This window comes from Vombatus ursinus, unplaced genomic scaffold (assembly GCF_900497805.2).
Source record: "Vombatus ursinus unplaced genomic scaffold, bare-nosed wombat genome assembly UNPS02014779.1, whole genome shotgun sequence".
Taxonomy (NCBI): Eukaryota; Metazoa; Chordata; class Mammalia; order Diprotodontia; family Vombatidae; genus Vombatus; species Vombatus ursinus.
Window position 1 is genome coordinate 33,404,496 of NW_020954557.1, and position 14,084 is coordinate 33,418,579.

Sequence of the window (14,084 nt, forward strand, 5' to 3'; positions counted from 1 at the left end):
ATCTATCTATCTATCTATCTATCTATCTATCTATCTATCTATCTATCTATCTATCTATCTATCTAAAACAATTAGATTAGAATCTGTCCTAATGTTAGTGAGTCAACAAGAATTTAATAAGTGCCTACTATGTGCCAGGCACTATACTAAGCATTGAGGATTCAAAGAAAGGCAAATTATAGTCCCTGCTCACAAGGAACACACATTCTAATGGGGGTGACAAGATAAAAACAACTATGTATGCACAAGATATTTACCAAATAAAATAACTGGAAATAATTATTATAGAATAACTAGAGATGACGTTAGGGAATGTTCTTATCAGAAAGGAAATACAGAAAGTATGACTGCTCAGAATTACTTTCACCAGAATGTGAGCTCCTTGAGGAAAGGGACTGATTTTTTGTCTTTATTTCCCCAGACCTTGGCACATTGCCTTGTGTTGGGAGCTGCAGGGATCTAGATCTATGTTTTAATCAGCAGAGAACTGTACTTCTGATATGGAAACTTCCTCCACAGATGCAAATTGGCAATTCATCTCCATGTGTAATTTATAGGCTTACAGAGTTGACTTGCTCAAAGTCCCACATCCAGTATGTGTCAGGGATAGCTCTTGAATCCAAGTCATTCTGACTCCAAGTCTGATTTTCTCTAAACCCCTGTCTCACACTGCCAATCATGCAGCTTGCAGATCAGCAAAATTATCGCACGGAATCTATTTTTCCAATTTTATATTATGTTAAAGTTTTCTTCCTCTTGCCTTACTTTATGTAGTAAAGTGAACATACGTTCATTACAACTTTTACTAGTCACCAAAAAAGGTAGAGAAGTCAGATTTCTTAAAAACAAAAACCTCTGCTTTACAGTTTATATGGCTAGGGAGAGGAATAGACCTGTGATTTTTTTACATATAGAGAACTATCCCCACCCATTCATGCAGGTTGGCACCTTCTCTCCTTCTTAGAATCTTAAACAGCTGTAGAGAACACAGAGAGGTTAAGAGGCTTGCCCAAAGTCTCAGAGCTAATATGGACCTGGGCAGGACTTGATCCCAGGTCTGTTGGCTCTGAGGCCAGTTTTCTATCTACTAGGCCACATTGTCTCTCTTATATAGTTTATAAAGAGGAAGGGGATGGGTGGGGAGGAGAGACAGGAAAACCAAGATAGCCCTGCCGTGAGTTCTGATTGAAAGCCAGGTGAGAATGGAAGCATAATATATGACTCACTCTATTAATTGGTTGCTTGATTGGTTGTGGTCCTTGGTTCTTTAAGAGGACTAAAATGACATTACCATCTTAGAGTCAAGTTACAATATATCTGACTGTGGCTGATCAGACCAATACAAACTCAGAACGTTCTACCACAGGTTGGACACAAATAGTCCATGTGAACACTTGGGGTGGATTCTCTAAATTTGTGCATCTCATGTTTATTTTGAGCTAATTTAGTATTTGGGAGATGTCTAGTATGAATCAAAGAACTAAGAGGTAAGGGTTTTTTGTTTTTACTTTCCCATATTATATTTATGTGTATATATATATATATGTGTGTGTGTGTGTGTGTGTGTATGCATGTATATACACACATATATATATATATATATATGTATATATGATTTTGTAAAGCCACTCAGCAAGTGATAACTACAACATGAAACCTTGACTATACAAGAATGCTACAAATCAAGGTCCAAATGCCAAGGTATCTACTTGTGAAAATGGAACAGCTTGAAGCACTGAATTTTACAATAGCAAAATTGATTAAATTATTCCCCAGGTGTGGGAGATAGACAGCCACTGATTGTCCCTCCAAGTGTCCATTGCTTTAATTCTTTTCAACTAGCTTGCTTTGACCAAATCGCATGTGATCTAATTCATACTAATTTTCCACAAGGTCTTCTCTGCATCTGCTGTATATTACTTCTATTATCCTAATTAGCTATTAATTATTCTTTTCTCACAATATAGAAAAAATGCACATGCACTCTTGCAGGGACTTTACTCGACAGACAGTCACACTTACTTAACTTTAACAGTTCTATGTAAGGAATGAAGCTTCAGTACCAAAACATGTCTTCAGATTACTAATTAAGATTTTGGAGGAAAAAAAAATCGAGTTGCTGGGGTGATATCTGTATTAAAAGTAATGAAAATGCTACCCTACATTTCTTATGGACAATTACCTAAGATGATGCACACTACAACCATGGCAATTGACACATGGTTCAAAATAAAAAAAAAAAGACTAAGTCCTATTGTCTTTGCATTATCTTTCTGTTTAGTTTACATGGAAGTTTGCATTTGCAGGGAATCCTGAGAGTTTGGTTGTAGACAAGTATTCTCCTAATTTAGTCAAATGGTAAGTTACAGGATGGGTGTAAGGGGCAGTTGACTATGGGTCTGGTATCTGAATTCCTATGCATTCTTTTAGTGATGTAGAACTGAACTTATAATAGCACTTTAAGGTTTTCCAATGTGTTTTATGGGCTTTATTTTATTTGCTCCTCACAGTGACCATATGAGGTAAAGTTAGTTTCCCCATTTTAAAGATAGGGAAACTAACACACACACACAGAGTCTGTGACAATACAACTAGTAAGTGTCAAGAGGCAAGATTCAAACTTGGATTTTATTGACGTCCAACTTTGGAACCCCTTTCCCACTTCACTATGATGTATTTGTCCACTTCAACAAGCACTTTTAGTAAGTGACTATCATTTCATGATACCATTGGATTGTTAAGAATTATTGTTGTTGTTCAGTCATTTTCAGCTGTATTAGACATCAATGACCGAGATGGATTTTCTTGGCAAAGATAATGAAGTAGTTTGTCATTTTCTTCTCCAGCTCATTTTACAGATAAGGAAACTGGGGTAAACTGGTTAAGTGACTTGGCAAGGTCAAACAGCTAGTAAATGTCTAAGGCCAGATCTGAACTTATGAAAATGAATCTTTCTGACTCCAGGCCAGCACTTTATCCACTGTGCCACCTAGTCTGGCACCCAAATTTTTCTTTAATCAAACTTGTCATTCATGTGTGTAGGGAGTTCCCTTTTGCTAGGGCAGTTTGGCCTTATTTTTTTTTAATTTAATTTAATTCATAGTCTTTTTCATAGTTTTTAATTTAATTTAATTCATAGTCTCAGAAGTGAAGTGACTTCCCAAGGTTATACAAATAGAATGTGTTGGAAGTAGAATTCAAACTGACAGCTTTCTGATTCTTAAACCAGTTCTCTTTCCACTACACCATGCTCCCTTTCATGATTTCAATATATCACAAAGCAGAGTAGAAAGCCAATTAGTAGACATTGCCAGCTCACTCTAAGAAGGTGCACATAGAATAGCAGGTTTTTGAAGACATCTCTGTTTGTAAAGGGAGGAATAGCTGTGGGAGCTTCTGGAAGTTGAGTCCACATTGTTTCTTCACATCCTGGGAGGGCCTTGAGATTCCTGTAAGCTTGGAGTCAAGCACAGTTAAGGTAGTACCAGCAGAGTTTGAGCTGGTTGTTTTGGGGGGGCAGGGCAAGGGGGGAAGAGAAGATGCTCAGTGAAGGCCTCAGAGCTGAGTCAACAAAAGGGAATGGAAGCTGCACTGGGAGACTGGATACAGGCAGCTGAAGTGGCTTGGCCCCCATTGGCCCATCCAAGACCCTCGTTAGAAGTGAGGTAGGAGTGGACTGTGAGGAGAAAGATAATGAAGGCTTTTAGTTCCCCTATCTACTCTCTTCCTCTGTCTAGGATGGCGGATGGTTACACCCAAGTTTTTCAGTTCTTTAAATCTGTTCATAATTTCTGATTTAATTAGTAATTTAAAGCCAGATAACTCTAGGAAAAAAATCTGATCAAAAGACTTATGTGAACTGATGCTGAGTGAAGTGAGCGGAACCAGGAGAACACTGTACACAGCAACAACAACATTGTGGGATGATTAACTATGACAGACTTGGCTCTTCTCAGCAATATATTGATCTAGACAATTCCGAGACTTGTGATGGAAAATACTAACTACATCCAGAAAAAGAACTATGGAGTCTGAATGCACACTTGTCACTTTTTTTTCTTTCTCATGGTTTTTCTCATTTGTTCTGATTCTTCTTTTACAACATGACTAATGTGGAAATATGTTTAACATGACTGTACATGTATAACCTATATCAGATCACTTGCTATTTTGGGGAGGATAGAAGGAAGGGAGGGAGAAAAATTTAGAAGTCAAAATTTTACAAAAATGAATGTTGAAAACTATCTTTACATGAATTGGAAGAATACTATTAAGGAAAAAATCTGATCAATCTTCTTTTTGGTTATATAATTCATTTTGGTAAAGGGGAGACAGAAAAAAAGGAAGTAGTGAATTGCTTGTGTTACACATACATGCACATGTACATACATGCATATACATATACACATGCATATGTGTATATACCCATGCCTATATACAGATGTATTTGTGTATATGTGTATATATCTGTGCAATCCACATTATCTGCATATACATGTGTACATGTGTGTATTTATGTATACATATATAACTATATAACTGTGTATATTTACATATATACATACATACGTGTGTGTATATATGAATAATTGGTTAGTGCTAAGGTTTTTCTTAGCTGTAAGCTTGAGCTAAAGGAGAATCTCAAAAAATTTGGATTTATTAATAATTTTTTATACGTTCACCAAAAACAGAGAAGGAAGGATTAAGCCACAAGAATCCTGACCATTAACATTAACGTGACTGGCCAATGTCTAAGTCACAAGTCAACAGATTTCAGTGGTGAAGGCCTTTCCCTCAGACGCAATATGACTTCCACATGTGGCCTCAAGAACTCGGGTTCCCTACCCCTGGACTCTAGACCTCCTGGTCTAGACAATTAGCAAAACAACAAATCAAGCCCTGATTTATAGGGTTTGCCCATATCTGATGCATAAATGCTTACACTGAAAATTTAACAATTGGTTTTCGCAAGCCAATAAGAACCCCATCCAACTCGTCCTTATCCTTAACATAGTTACCTGGAGAGGCAGAGTAGAGAAAATGCCTAAAGTAAAGTCATGCCTCTCAGAGCCAGATGAGGGAGGTGTTAAGTAAAAGTGGATCTGTTCATATTCAGAAGATTGGAAAATAAGTGGCTGGTTTGCCAAGTGATATTAACCAGCTACAACTGCCTCAACTATTAATATCATGAAGTCAAGTTGTTTTTAACTTAGATTACAAGTAAATACACCAATGAGCACATTAGAAGGTGCTTGAGACACATGCAGCCTTTCTGAATTTTGGAGTGATGATTTTGAAAGGTAGGGCCATCCAAAACACCTTACATACAAATATGTGAACACTGGAGGGAATAGAGGAAGTCCCTTAACTGATGGCTTAGAAAGGCCATATGGTATAATTTAGTAAGAAAGACCTGGGCTCATATTCCATCTCTGATTGGCTGCATGATTGAAGGCAAAACATTTAAATTCTTTCAGCCTCAGTTTTTTCACCTTCATAAAATGAGACTAATAATACCCTCACATGATTGCTGTGAGATTTGAAAGAGATAATGTATGTCAAGGACTCTATTAATTTTAAAACAATATGTCAATACTATTATTAGATCATAGGATCCTATAGCATAGACCTGACCATATCATCCCACCCCACCCTCAAAAAGAGTCTTTGGCCTCTAGAATAAAATATACACTATTATGTTTAGCATTTAAAATCCTTCACAATCTGGATGAAACTCTCTAGACTGATTTCATATTATCTTTCACTACGCTTTCCAGGCATATTGTCCTTCAAACTGTTCTCCATTTAGGAACTTTCCATCTCCTATCTCTGTCTTTGCTCATTCCTATGCTAGAATGTCCTCCCTCCTCAACCAATCACTTGGAATCCCTAGCTCATATCTCAAGGCTCAGTTCAAGCTCCACATTCTCTATCTGAGGCCCTTTCTGACCTCTGCAAGTGTTACTGATCTCCATCTTGAGGAATTATTTTGTATTTATTTAGATGTGGCTTCCATCAGGAGAATGTAAGCCTGTTGAGGGCAGGGATGGTTCCATAACTATTTGGATTCCCATTGTCTTGTATACAATAAGCACTTAATAAAAGCTTGTTGTATTAATTTAATAAGATCCTATAATCAGAGCTAGAAAGGAACTCCCAAATGTCATCTAGTAAAGCCATCTTATTTCGCAGATAAGGAAAGTAAGGTTAGAGGGTAAAGGACTTCACTAAGGTCACACATGCAGTAAATAGCATTGTTATTTGTCCTTTGTTTTCAAAGAGGACCAATGATACCATGGAGTGATGTCTTGACTTGCCAGTGAATTGGATTAAAGTGAGGCAGAGTTGCACAAAGTCATCAGCCTCAGTCTCTCTTCCAGCGTCATCAAAGTCCAGTGGCAGGACAAAAGTGAAGATGACTGGTGAGGGCCAGGCATGTAGCAGATGAGCTTTGTGTCTTCAATGTTTGACCAAGTTCTAAATGCTCTACATCATCTGCTTTAGCTATCTTCACGTTTCTTGCAACAGATTGTTCCCATCCACCCATTCCAGCAGGGTAAGTCTTCACTTGTTTGGGGTAAACATCACCCCTAACTCACCAACAGATTTAAAGCCTGTCAGTTACCCACAACCTGCTTAAGCCCATCTGTTAGGACAATGTGGCCACTGTGCATGCTACAACTTCTTGGAACCACAGGTGAGAGTTGAGCGCCACCAAAGGTGGATGAATGGCCCTGAAAAGGGCTCAGCAAGCCCCGCCCCCACCAGAGGGGCTAGTCCTCATGAACATCCCATATACCCAGGTAAGTAGTGTAGAAGACATATGAACTCAGATCCTTTCATTCAAGATCTTGTCCTTTTCCCCCTACTCCATCCCCTTTATTAAGCCATAGAAAGTTAAGTGATTGCAATTAATGTCAGGAGTGGGGCATGAATCCAGCTCTTCCTGACTGCAAGTCTAGCAATCGCTCTCTATATAATATGCAATATAGCACTCCACACTTTTCAATAAAAACAAAAATGAAAAATAACAGATATACTTCAATTTGAGCACTTTCATAGAAACTAAATATTATCCATTATCACTTAAAGTTAAAAGGCTATTTAATCAATCAACAGTCATTCATGGACTACTTAGAGTATGCAAGGCAGTGTGCTAGATCACATAAGGGATACAATAAAGTACAGGGAATAGTCTCTGCCTTTAATGAACTTACCATTTAGTTAGGAAAGAAAGATAAATGCATGGAAATATTATCAACATTACACAACAATATATGATAAATGCCTAAGGAAAGGTCTAGCTAATAAGTGTATCTGGTGTTAACTGAGGTGGATAGACCTCAAGATTTTTTCCAAAGGCATTTCAATAAAATATGTTCATGGTTTTAATAGTGAAATTCTCAAAAATATAGTTACAAATATGCCCATTTGTACTATTGTGTGGTAGACCATTATTATTAGTGAGATACTCCATGTTTATAATAATTTGTAATATGAATAATTTTAAAACTACACATTTATATTAGAGGAATCACATTTGATAGTTAAGTAACACAAGTAGAATTTCAAACATTTACTGGCAATGAAAAATTGCACTGAGGTGCAAAGACATTGACGACATGAATTTAAAGTAGAACAATCACTATGGGCTAACTATGTTAAGGAAAAGGATGAGTTGGATGGGAAATTGGCTTGGGAAAGTCAATTGCTAAATTGTTAAATTTTCAGTGTGAGCATTTATGTGTCAGATATGGGCAAACACTATAAATCAGGGCTTGATTTGTTGTTTTGTTAATTGTCTAGACCAGGGGGTCTAGAGTCCAGGGGTGGGAAACTCAAGTCCTTGAGGCCACATGTGGCCCTCTAGGGCCTCAAGTACAACTCTTTGACAGAATCCAAACTAATTTGTTCTGTGAAATTTGGATTCCGTCAAAGGGCTGCACTTGAGGACCTAGAGGGCCACATGTGGCCTTGAGGCCCTGGGTTCCCCACCCCTAGACTCTAGACCTAAGAAAGTGATGGAGAAAATGTTAATATTGCAGCTTCAAAATGTTTCATGTATGCTTTTTATTCCCCCTGGAAAGCTGGTTGTTAAACATTTGTCTCATCCCTGAGTTAACCTTCCCAGAATTAGAAAATTCCATGGAAGGCAGAAACATTCTGATAACAATGTCACATAGGATGTCTTTTTCATTTGACTAATCTGGTAGCTCTAGGCTTATAGTTGAGAGGTACTTTAAACAACATTCTTACAATAAACATTAATTAGTTACCTACTTAAAATCTAAAAGGGAATATAAGACATATAAACTAAAGAATTAGCTACAGAACAAGGCCTCTTATTGGATAGGCATTGACACCAGCAGAAATAATGCTGATATGAAATTAGCCTATGCTGCTATTTCAGGAGAAATATATAAACATATATTAAGTATATCAGTCTAGTTTGTTCTAAAAAAAGGGGAGAGAAGCTAATGGCAAAGATTTTCTTCCTTATATACATTTTCTGTATTCTAACATATATTTTTTAATAAGAGTATGTATGTATATACAATTGAAATTAGTAAACCCTGAAGAATCTAGATTTGAAAGATCTGTAGACTAACAGGATCAGACCAATTAAATCTTATTTTCAGGAGTCCATGTGCCTCTGTCTAGGAAATGGAGGGGGGAAGAGACAGCTGTTCCTATATAAGAAAAAAGCCATGCTCTTGTGATTAATATGAAAAGTACTCACTCCACTGATTTGATTGAGAAGCAAGTGGGTAAATTGATAAGCATACCTGGTCCAAAGAAATCCCCAATATCCTCAGCAGAAATTCTACTGGGAAGAAGGAAAATGAATTTCTCCATGTAGTATAGAAAACAGCCTCACCAAATGTTTGTGAATATTTTGAATAGTTTAGTGCTTCCATCAGAATTTGCAATGAAATTTTACTCATCAAAATTCTCAGGTAGCTGTCTATTATACAGAGTTATCCAAACAGTTCCAAATACTATAACCAATTAACAAAGCAATCTTCTGATTTACCAAAATTAAACTGGGCCGTGGAATGATTTCATAAAATGGGAAGCCTAAAATGCAATTGACTCTGTCCTACGAAACCTTTGGGATCCAATGAAGGAGTGTGCTGGGGGACAAAGTGCTTTCAAAGAATGTGACAACACTAACTGATGAGCATTCCAACCTCATGGGGGAAATTCTCCTTATGTCAAAAACTTATCTATAGCATACAAACATTCCAGTAGCCCTAACATCTGGAGCTTTAAAATTATTAATCCCACTAATTTCAAAGCAACTCACTATCTATGACCTTTTAATTCCAAATGTTTTATAGGCCTTAACAAATTGGTAAAAATCTAATCTTCTTTATATAACTCTTACAATAGAGATGAAAGTTTTGTATCTGCAGGAAAATTGCAGCTTTAATTCTAAACTGAAAAATGAAGACAGAATTCATTTGTTTTGATTACATTTTGAAAAATTTAAAAGGCCAATGATATTCTCAAAACACACATTCACTGTTTCAAATAAGAGAATGTAACAGACCCACTCCACCTGGTTTAAATTGGGAAACAAGAGAAAGCAATTCAGGAGATGCTAATCTTGCAGATTCCATAAAAGATGTGGGCTTGGGAGTTCCCAGTAAAATACTGTGGGCACCGAAGCTTGCCATTTTCTCTTTCCTCCTGGATAAGACCCATCAACTCATAATGTATGCTAGGGATACAAGTGTATATGTGAAGACAGATGAGTATCTGTGGATTGCCTATTATCTCAACTACAGATACTTTCCGAAGTACCTGCGCAAATTCCAAGAATCTTTCTTCATCTGAACAGTAGAATGACAGGTAGGAGAATATGGAGAAAAAGTTTTTTTCAGTGTTCTTTTTGTTCATTAATTCAACCCAGTGTGCTCTCAAAATGACCCTTTCCCTTAGGTTTCTTTTCCCCAAACTCCAATATTTGTCACTAAAAGTGATTAAGGCTCTGAAAAACTATGACTATCAAGGATTAAAAATAGAACCTACTTAATCCCCACCATACAAGTGATTGTTAAGTTAATGTCATCCTATGCCTTTGAAAAAGGCATAGGCATAGGCATCCTTGCCTCTACCGTCCAATAGCTTTGCACTAGTACTAGAATAAAAACCATTAAGGGAAATAACATGGAGATTACTGCTCTTAGCATTTAATAGTATATTGGATTCTTTGTGTTTGTTTGCATTTGTTTAGAATAAGTATCTTAGAGAAAATTAAGTCCTAAAATGAGGGTAGTGTTTGAAATCCTAGAAGGGGCTTTTGGGGACAGTTTAACTTTTCTGTGTGTGTTTGTGACAAGACATAATGTGACAACAGATACACCATTCTCTGATGGGAAAAAACACTGGTGATACTTTCTATTCTGACATTTGACTAATGTAAAAAAAAATGTGATTAGTAGTTTAGGGATAATGGCTTAATTTTTTTTAAAGTATCACAGACTCCACTATGGCAGTGGAAAACACTAGCTACAACTGCTTGAGGCCCAACTGATATCATTGACAATTCTGGCATGAGGTCAAAGGAACAATCCCCAAACAGCCCTGCTGGCCCACAGCTTCATCAGAGGACCAAGGAAAGACATACAAAAATTGACAAGGATGGCTCAGTTGGGCTATTTCTGAGTCTTGAGCTGAGCCAAGGATTCTGTACACCTCCAGGCAAGGTTACGAAAAAGAAAAGTGAAATTACAAACAGGAAGAGTTCTAAGGGACTGACACCCCATGTAATGATGTTTACATGGATGGGTAATACAGTAAACCTGATTCACATAGACTAGAGTTATAGAACCTGACATTTGTAGTCTTAACCATTTATGAAGCACTTTACCATGTGTTATTCCATTGAATAAAGCATATGAAACAAAACAGCCAGAAAGATGGATTTTTAATGAATAGGCTTGGGTTATCTCCTGTACATAACATACTATATTACGCAGATGATACAGTTTCACTCTTGTAGCCTACAGGAGAAGAGCAATTTCACTGGATTATATCCTACAAAACAGACATTATTTTGATGAGGTATAACTGGACTTACATTTTATTAGTAATAGAAAATAGGTCACATTACCCGCATAAACGCCTGATGCTTCTTGCAGTTTTCTGTAATATTGGATACGTTGATGCTTCCTGAAATAACATCAGATGTTCCATTAGAAGAAAAGTAAAATCTTGACGGGGTCTCGGCCTTCCTGCCCACATCCAGGCTCACGTTATAAAGCAAAACTACAATATCAAAGAAAGGATAGCCATGAGCATCAATTCTCCAAAAATAACTAACATTAAGGAATCTGTATACTTAATTATTGTTGCCAATAATACTGTTTAACGTTGCACTAGATGTCATATAAATATTTTATGTTCTTCATTGAACGGACTTTTGAAAACATTTGAAAGGTTTAAGAAAAAAATGTTAAAATGCACACACAAAATTATTTACATAAAAGTTAAGAGGGATTTACATATTGTTTCACTAAAAATTATGACTGTTTGAAACTAGGCATAGAACAACATCTTACACTGTGTACCAAGATAAGGTCAAAGTGGGTACATGATTTAGATTTAAAGGGTGATACAATAAGCAAATTAGGAGAGCAAGGAATAGGTTATCTGTCAGATCTATAGAGAACAGAAGAATGTGTGACCAAACAAGAGATAGAGAACATTATGAAATGCAAAATAGATAATTTTGATCATTTTAAATCAAAAAGCTTTTGTACAGACAAAGCAACCAAGATTAGAAGGAAAGCAGAAAGCTGGGAATGAATTTTTACAACCAATGCCTCTGATAAATGGCTCATTTCTAAAATATATAGAGAACTGAGTCAAATTTATAAGAACATAAGTCATTCCCCAATTGATAAATGGCCAAAGGATATGAACAGGCAGTTTTCAGATGAAGAAATTAAAACTATCTATAGTCATATGAAAAAATGCTCTACATCATTATTTATTGGAGAAGTACAAATTAAAGCAACTCTGAGGTACCACATCACACCTATCAGATTGGCTAACATGACAAAACAGGAAAATGATAAATGTTGGAGAAGATGTGGGAAAATTGGAACACTAATGCATTGTTGGTAGAGTTGTGAAATGATCCAAGCATTCTGGAAAGCAATTTGGAACTATGCCCAAAGGGCTATAAAACTGTGCCCCCCCTTTGATCCAGCAGTCCCACTACTAGGTCTGTATCCCAAAGATATCATAAAAAAAGGGAAAAGGACCCACATGTACAAAAATGCTTATAGCAGCTCTTTTTGTGGTGGCCAAGAATTGGAAATTAAAGGTGTATGTCCACCAATTGGGGAATAGCTGAACATGTTACGTTATATGAATGTAATGGATGTAATGAATGTAATTTCCTTAAGAAATGATGAGCAGGTGGATTTCAGAAAAACTTGGAAAGACCTACATGAGCATCAAGTGAGCAGAACCAGGAGAACATTATACACAGTAATGGCAACATTGTGCAATGAGCAACTTGGATAGACTTAACTCTTTTCAGTAATGCAATGATCTAAGACAATTTCAAAAACTCATAGTGGATAATGCTATCCACATCTAGAGAAAGAACCATGGAGTCTGAATGCAGATCGAAGCATAATATTCTCTTTTTTGTTTTTTTTTCTTTCTCGAGGTTTTTTCTTTTGTTCTGATTCTTATTTCACAACATAACTAATGTGGAAATACTTTTAATGTGATTATACATGTATAGTCTATATCAGATTGCATGCTGTCTTTGGGAGAGGGTAGAGAAATGGGGGGATTTAGAATTCAAAGTCTTATAAAAGTGAATGGCGAAAACTAAAAATAAGTAAATTAATTAATCTAAAAAATAAGAGAGTCCAAATGCAAAAAAAATTATGACTTTGATTAGAAATTATCTTAAGCAAAGCATAGTAGATACCCATTTGCTGATGAAAGTGGGTTCAACTATTCTAAGAAAAATCGTATTTTAGTACCAAAAAGTTTCAGCTAAAATTCAAACAAAAAGAATTAATAAATAAATAAATAAATAAAATACATTCTATTAATTTTTACTAGGCCAGATGTGCCCTACAGAAATAACATGTTTTTCAAACTGTAAACTATAAAAGTGATCTATCATTACCTTTCCAAACTAAATAAATCATCCTCTTGAGTGGAAATTGGGCACTTTAGGAGATGAAGTAACTCTTATAATTCACTACAGTACCATTTAATGCACTTGAGTTATCATTCTCTCAAGGGGATCTAAAAAAATCAACACATTTCCCAAAATGCTAGTTTATCTTTTAGAAGTAACTTAATCATTTCATCCACTTTTTCCAAGAACTGATGTGTAGCAAAAGAGGTGCACAACCAGCATTTACTGTTACAATAGCAGAGGCCAAACACTTCCGGGCACAAACTACACATTTCCAAATCTTAGTTCAGTGGAAGCTTTTGTAGGTAAATAAGTCTGAACCAATTCATTAAATGTAAAATGGTAGCAAGCAAGGAGGGAGGGAAGGAAAGAAAACAAGCCACTTCCAGTAAGACAGAAAAAGTGCTAGTTTATTCATATGCATTGTCATACATTGTCTCCCTTGGAGCCCTTCTCAGGCAATTGAAAAAGATGTACCTGTAGCAATGCAGGAGTCATGTTTGAGATCTCTGGGCTGCATTTAGGAGCACTTTTCTATTGATAGTAAAAGAAAGGTACAGGGGAAAGAAAGAGAACTCATAAAGGGGAAAAAATAAAATATAGTCAACCAGGATCTAACATCCAATAAACTGGCTTTTATGTATTGCTATGTCATTCACTCTGGGACCACCTACCCCCTCTAAATGGCAGTTCTGACTACATCCTGACAAGGAATCTGTCTTCTCTTTGCCTGTTTACTCAACTGTAAAATGGGTATAATAATAGCACCTACTTATGAAAATCAAATGAGAGAATATTTATGAAGCACTTAGCACAGTGCTTGGCACATAGCAGGGAATTAACAAATGATTCCCTTCTTCCTTCCTTGCTCCCTCCCTCCCTCTTTTTCCTTCCTTCCTTCCTGTAA

At 36.4% G+C, this 14,084-nt stretch overlaps 1 protein-coding gene across 2 annotated transcripts in view; it reads right to left on the reverse strand.

Annotated features, from left to right (window-relative positions):
• Positions 1-14,084, reverse strand: part of ITGA4 (integrin subunit alpha 4) — a 98,429-nt gene that overhangs the window by 31,407 nt on the left and 52,938 nt on the right. Inside the window, exon 15 of one of the 2 annotated variants that reach the window (XM_027866002.1) lies at positions 11,120-11,178. In XM_027866002.1, the coding sequence (XP_027721803.1) occupies positions 11,120-11,178 (59 nt within the window). Of the gene's footprint in view, positions 1-11,119; positions 11,275-14,084 lie in introns of both variants that reach the window. The other variant, XM_027866001.1, reaches the window with a different exon arrangement.